This window comes from Erpetoichthys calabaricus, chromosome 3 (assembly GCF_900747795.2).
Source record: "Erpetoichthys calabaricus chromosome 3, fErpCal1.3, whole genome shotgun sequence".
Classification (NCBI taxonomy): domain Eukaryota; kingdom Metazoa; phylum Chordata; class Cladistia; order Polypteriformes; family Polypteridae; genus Erpetoichthys; species Erpetoichthys calabaricus.
Genome location: NC_041396.2, coordinates 156540773 through 156547697, shown reverse-complemented (window position 1 = coordinate 156547697; position 6925 = coordinate 156540773). Strand labels below are relative to the sequence as shown.

Sequence of the window (6925 nt, the reverse complement as noted above, 5' to 3'; positions counted from 1 at the left end):
GCGCGTTGTAGGCGCCTGCGCCTTTCGTACTTTCTCGCGCCTTCCGTACTGTCTTTGTGGACCTTTGCGGACTCCGTAGTGTCTTCCGTTTGACTCTGGGGTGCAGTGCAGAATCCTCTTTTCTGTGTGGCGTTAGTTGAGCTATTTCGTTTTGGAGCCGTGACTCCTTTGTTAGTTGAGCTCTTTCGTTTTTGAGCCGTGACTCCTTTGTTCGCGGTGGATCAGACTTCGCTTGCGGTTTATGAGATGCACGCTGTAGGCGCCTGCGCACTATGTCTCCTGCGTCCATCGCCGTGTACCTGGGTCCGTGCCTTCCGGTTTACCATTCTCGGTTAGTAATATGGATATTGTATCTAACTTAATAACTAGGAGAGTTATGTAACTTTGACACAGTGTAGGGTATTAATCTTGCTTTAAAAGTAGAGTAATAACCGCCATGCTATTCATAGGGTTTAGAAGGCTGGAATAGGGGAAGTGATAATTGTTTCCAGAATGCAAAAAATAACTTGGGCAAGAGCCCATCCATCCCTGGGGCCTTTTCTGCGCACATACATTCCAACACCTCTTTAAATTCAGCCAATGAAATGAGAGCATGTAGGAGGGAAGCTTCTTACTCAGCATGATGGGTGAGTGGAAGTTTGTTGAGGAATGATTTGAAATCGGAGGGAGGGTTATCAGAGTTGTCAAATAACAGTTCAGGGTACCAATTGAAAAATTCATTATTGATTATCTGGGGATTATTTTAAATCAAGCCTGATTATGTATAGAAGAAAGGTATGGAGGCAAAAGGACATTTTTCCTGATTCTAGGACAAAGCAGCCACTTTGCATGACCCCAGAGACAAAAAAGCGAGTTCTAGTCCAAAGGATTAAGAATTCAGCTCTTTGAATTAAAATGCTTTAATTGCCTCCCAAATGGCACATGCAAGAGCCAATATACAGTAGAACGTTAGAAACTCATTTAGTTTGATAGCAAGTTGTTCACAGAATGCCTTTTATTCAGAAGAGGCACATTGAGTTTCCACCTCAGAGTGAGGGGATGTGAAAAATAGAAGGTGCAATTGCAAACAGCTACATTTATGGTTGGATAAGGCTGCTGAAACCAACAGGGCATCAGAAACTAATGAAACAAGGCTATGTGATATGAAAATAGAATCAAAATTAAATTGCGAACTGTGACAAGAACAGAAAAAAAAGGGAATTCTCTTGGCTGAAGAATGAAGTGAACACAATGAATCTATTAAATTAAGTTTAGCAGTAATATTAAATAAATAATATAGAGTGAGCCATGCACTTGCCAACAGATGAAGGGGCTTTGTCTAACAACGGATTTAGCAAACCGTACACATCAATACTAACTAGAAGCTCACATAGAGACAATTTAAGAAGGTGGCCTGTGAGAGTGGGAAAGAAGGAGGGGTGTTACAGAGCACAGCCATACGCTGAGACAAAGCCTAGCATACAATTAGCAAAACCGACCCAACTGCTAAACCTTAATTTGTAGGCTACGTCGCAATGCAATAAGAATGACAAACCTTCTAGAGGGAGCAGAGGAAGACGCTGCAACCCTGTATACTTGTCATTAAAAGTGAGGCATCCGCGGCCAACAGATGCAACTCCTGAATTAAAGTCATGTCCACCTGGTGACAATGGAAGAAATCTAGGATTGAAGAGCACTTTGGACCTGAATATAAGGCATTAATTAATATTCCACAAAATAATTTTAAGCTTTGCCATAATTCATTAGAGAAAAGCGATTGACAAGAGATTGGGTGGAATGACAAAAGAGGGAAAGAACAGATTATATGGTGATTAATACCTTTACAAATATAAAAACTCCCAAATCCACCCAACCCACACATCTAACCTGCCAAAAAAATGAAAGAAAGTAATGAAGACCCAAACCGCTCCCAACTCCCAGTATTCACATTACTGACCATTCCACAAACCAACCCCAGCAACTGCCCCATTCACCTGAGTGTAATACAAAGAAACAACCAGAAAATAAGAACAAGAAATGATAATTTTTTATAGGCAATGCTGCCACATATACTGAATCACATATAGACACAGTGGTTTAATGACAAACACACACTTAAATCATACAATTGAATTTCCCCCTGGGATTAATAAAGTATCTATCTATCTATCTATCTATCTATCTATCTATCTATCTATCTATCTATCTATCTATCTATCTATCTATCTATCTATCTATCTATCTATCTATCAATCTATCTATCTATCTATCTATCTATCTATCTATCTACAATGATTTTTTTTTCTTTCCTAGACTTCATTTACCTTTTGCTTATTAACTCTGTGTTGCTGTTTCACATAGCCTGCAAAGAGATTCAATTCAGGCTGAATGGCAGCATGGTGCATGTTGGCTGAGGGTGCACATACTGTAAGAGTTTCATTAGTCCACACAATACATCCGAACTGATTACACTGCATTGAACATTTTATAAAAGATTTTTAGATTGAGATTTTTGAACATGCCAAGGCCACCTACAGTTCTGTACTAAGTTCACAGGGCCAGCTCAACGCTCAGCATCGCGCACTTCCTATAGTATGTTGTGTGGATGCACGATAATAAAGAAAACACTGAGAAAATGAAAAAGGCTGATTACATTATGTAATAAAGCCAGACCACAATGAAACAAACTGAAGTGCAAGGAACCAGTTTCTGAATTTTACAGCACATAGGAGTCGCTCTGGCCGAGGATATATGATAAAGGAACAGCCAAGGACATTTTTGAGCAAGTAAACCTAATTAGTATGTTTTACTGTTTCTTGCCAATAGATACTTACTGAAGGCTCATAATCTGATGAGGTAGCTTGGGGTTGTGATTTGTAGCAATTTTAAATCAACGTTTAATTATTATCACATATAGTGTAAGACTGTGAATGATAGGAAGTGTGCTGTTTTTTTCATTGATTATAGTCTAGTTTTCAGAACAGAGACCTCAATTCACATTTGGTCATCAAAATTCAATAATGTCAGTAAGAGAGTTTTGAGGCCTCTTTTTGAAATTAAAACTGCACCCCTGGGGCCGAAAGGTTCCCAAGGAGGGAGACGATCAGCGTGATGAAGTGCATAGCCGTCTGCTTTTAAAATGGCTGAATCTCACAGAAAATGTTTTACTTTTTGCCTTCCTAAAATGACATGCATATACAATATGTGTATAATCTCATGGATCAATAGACTCTTGACTTGAAAAATGGACATATTTGGCAAGTTTGAAGGCTTTTGATTTCACGTTTGAACCCAGACCTTGTAACTGTCACTGTAAAACACAAGAACAGGCTAAGTATTTTTTAAAAAATATAAAAAATGCTCTATTTTTAAACACTATTTTATGTGACAAATTAATATATACCATGATAGTGAGGAAATAACTTTGACTTCAAAAATGCCAACCTTTTAATTCAATTATTAATAATTATATACTTTAGAGTAAAAAACATATTTGTTGCTATTCTTTTTTATGCAGAAAGTTGATGATATACAGTAGATAGAATGATATAAGTAATTATGAATATTTTTATAATCAGTATTAATCATAATCTTTTAATATTTTATAATCCACTGTCAGACCTCAAAAAGATGGCTACATTGTGGAATTGTATTAAAATATACTGATTGTTTCACCACTTTTTAAATTCCCACTTTGGTCCTTGCTCTCTGTTTGTGCCAGAACTGCCTTTGCTTTCACAGAACATATTTTAATATTTTATATTCAGGCACAGTGTTCTATAAAGTGCCCAACAGCAGTGGCAGAACTATATTGTCGGGGCCCTGAAACTTCAGATGTTACAGGGACCCCTTTACAACCAGCAAGGAAGTCTGGGTAACCACTGTTATCTTCTTTAATGGGGTTGTTCCATGACAGATTACCACAAAATTTTATTTTTGATACTTTAATAATCTGGGTGGCACGGTGGTAGTGTTGCTGCCTCAAAGTAAGGAGGCCTGGGGTTTGAATCCAAATAGCACCCAACTACATGAAAATTCATAGAATTAGTTTGAATAATTACATTAGTCATCAAAACAAACCCTAACATGGTTTAATAAAGTGCTTCATCTAGACTTTACGCTTCTAGTTTCACATTCAAAGTAATGACCTTTTGGTTTTTCTTGGTCTTTTCCAACTAGTTCACACTCTGTTTTGGGGCCGTGACGACCAGGATAATGTGAGAAGACATTTGAGCAACACACTTGACAAGGTGAGTGGACCACAGCACAAGTAAAGTTCACTGCAGTCTGTGGATCAGCCCTGTCATGGCGGGCATTCTGCCATGAGGACGGTGTCTGAAGACAACAGCATCAGATCTGGAAAGAACTAAGTGTGTGATTGCATGTCACCAACGTCCAAGCCCTGCTCTGTTCTGGTGGTGCCAGTGAGGTATATTTTTAATGTCTGTGTAGGTGATCGGGTGTTAGTGCCGCCAGAGCACATTTGAAAACCATCCCAGACTCATATGTATGTTTAGCCCTTTTATTTTGTGGCTTAATATTGCAGTACCACACATGTCTTACAAAATATATCATTTGCATATAAGAAATGCAGTGTAAAAGTGGAAGTAAATAGAAAATTATATACTCAAATAAAGCAGAAATATTCTTAAAACATACTCAAGTGCAGTAACAAAGGATTTCTATTTTATATACAACACTGAGTCAGAACTCGCTCTACGTATTTATTAATCAGAATAAATGCGTCAGTGATAGGGACTGAACTGGAAACATCTGGTCTTGAAGCTCAATACTGTAACCATTAGGCAACATTACCCAGACATTTTTTGAAATTTTGATATTCGACTTTGGGAACTCATTCTACTGTGTGTCTCTTGTTATCATCATCACTGTAATTTAAACACAAATGAACTACTATCCTTTATTTGATAAGAGTACCATTTTGTAAAGATTGTCATCTTAAGGTGCTTTATGTACACACAGGTGTATTTGTATTTTTTCCTTGTATTATTACAATTGAAGTACAAGAAAGTTCAGTGAATTAAACTGATAGACGGAGGGTCCCCAATCTGCCTTGGTTCACCAAAAACTGTTGTCAAAAAAGAAAGAAGAGAGGTGAAGTTCACACTGGTAGGAACGTCTGACAGAGCAGAACGAGAGCAAGCCCAGTTCTAACTTATATTTAAATGGCAGGCTCACCCATTGCCAGGACCCCCCTTAACTATAAGCTTATAAACTCAGGGATCACTGCTTTCATTTAACCTAATTAAGCACAGATAAACAAAGCCACCATTACTAGCTAGGCTTAACAAAGTAAAAATGATACAGAAAAAAGCTTGTTCATTTTATTAATGTCCACAGGAAATGTAACAATTTAGAAAAGGGAGGAGGTATGGCACAACACAATATTGTAAATTTAAACCACTGTGAAACATAAAAAGATTAAACATGATACAAGGAGAATCAGTAACCTCAAGCTACTGAGTAACGCGTCCTGGATTTAAGACTGAAAGTTCTCTGAAGAGCAAGAGTGCCACTCTCTCATAACACAAGTCAATTATAAAATAGTGCAGTTGGAGCCATTGAGAATAAAAAGCAGAAAAACTGTGGCTTTCATTAAAAAAAATCTCCCATTCACATTTTGTCATAATCCTTGTTCTTCTTCCAAAGGAACATAACTAGAATGTTCACAGATGAAGAACCCTTCAAGAAACGCTCAAGGACTTTCTGCTGCTTTCTCAGAATACTAGCTTCTTTCATTTGTACTAAATATAAAGTTTTGCATTGGCTTCTGAAATAAAAAAGTGCCATGCCACATTGGTAGGGTAGTTTTCATTTTGTCTTTCGTTAGTTAAAGCCCTGTATAAAATGAAACATCCCCATGGCTGCATATTCCCGAGAACTGCCTTGCCATTCTTATTTTTAGAAAAGTGAAAATCAGTTCCAGCGAGTCTTTTGGAATACAGCAGGATCAAACAGAACTAAGTTTGACAAGTCCTCGAACAGAATCTTCATGCAAGGAGTCCTGGCTGGCTGGGTTGAAGATGTGCATTGTGTGGCTGTGTGTCAGAGGACTCCCAATGGAGAGCATTCCTGGTGGAGAGGGGGCCTCTTCTGGTGTTAGAAAATGGTGGCCATCCTGCTCCTCGCGTCTTTGCAGCATATCAGCCAGCACGGCCTCTGATGTCAGGTTTGGAGTGGATGATGGTGGCGTTGGCTGCCCAAGGGGTAGGGTGCCACATGGGACACTAAGCGTGGTCTTACCTGGAAGAGGAGGCTCGTCACTGCCGTAATTGGAGTCTGTTTGTAGCAAGGGTGTTGCTGCTGCCTGCAAAACGAATTTAGTGCTCTGAATGCACTGGTCTTGGTCACACTGAGATGTGCAAAGGGGAGAGAAGAGGGGATTGGGGAAAAGGGATGGGAAGGGTGACATGAAAAAAACCCAGGAAGTAGAAAAAAAATGCATGAAAGAGAACGGGTGAACACAGTGAATGAAGGGAATGAAAAGGGGAAGGAGGAGAAAGAAGACAATTGTTAGTTGGTTGGTTTCTATTTAAAGCATTTGCTAAAGACAAATAGCATGTGCCAGAAGAGAATATATATATATATATATGTATATGTGTATATATATATATATACAGTATATATATATATATATATATATATATATATATATATATATATATATATATAAACAGCATATGACATTGGAAAAAACATTCAATGGAAACACAAAGCCATGCAGACATGGAGCTAAAAGCTCTAAATACACTACGCTGAATGACTAAGGGCATCAAAAATCCCCTCAAGTTGTACATTTCTGTTATAGTCTTTCATATTTGGGCAAAGATGAGGAGTAAGTATCCTTATCTTCAATGCCAAAAAAAATCATTTTGATCCCTGTCTATTGAAAAAGTAGAATATTATGAGATTTCCTATTGCCCAA

General features: G+C 38.1%; 1 protein-coding gene across 4 annotated transcripts in view; it reads right to left on the bottom strand.

Moving 5' to 3' along the window:
- Positions 1 to 5310: 5310 nt before the first annotated feature.
- zdhhc14 (zinc finger DHHC-type palmitoyltransferase 14) overlaps positions 5311 to 6925 on the bottom strand; it is a 279616-nt gene continuing 278001 nt past the window's right edge. For 2 of the 4 annotated variants that reach the window (XM_028797435.2, XM_028797436.2), the window contains exon 9: positions 5311 to 6307. In XM_028797435.2, coding sequence (XP_028653268.1) covers positions 5951 to 6307 — 357 coding nt within the window. In that variant the 3' untranslated portion in view covers positions 5311 to 5950. Of the gene's footprint in view, positions 6353 to 6925 lie in introns of all 4 variants that reach the window. The other 2 variants (XM_028797433.2, XM_028797434.2) reach the window with 1 other exon arrangement.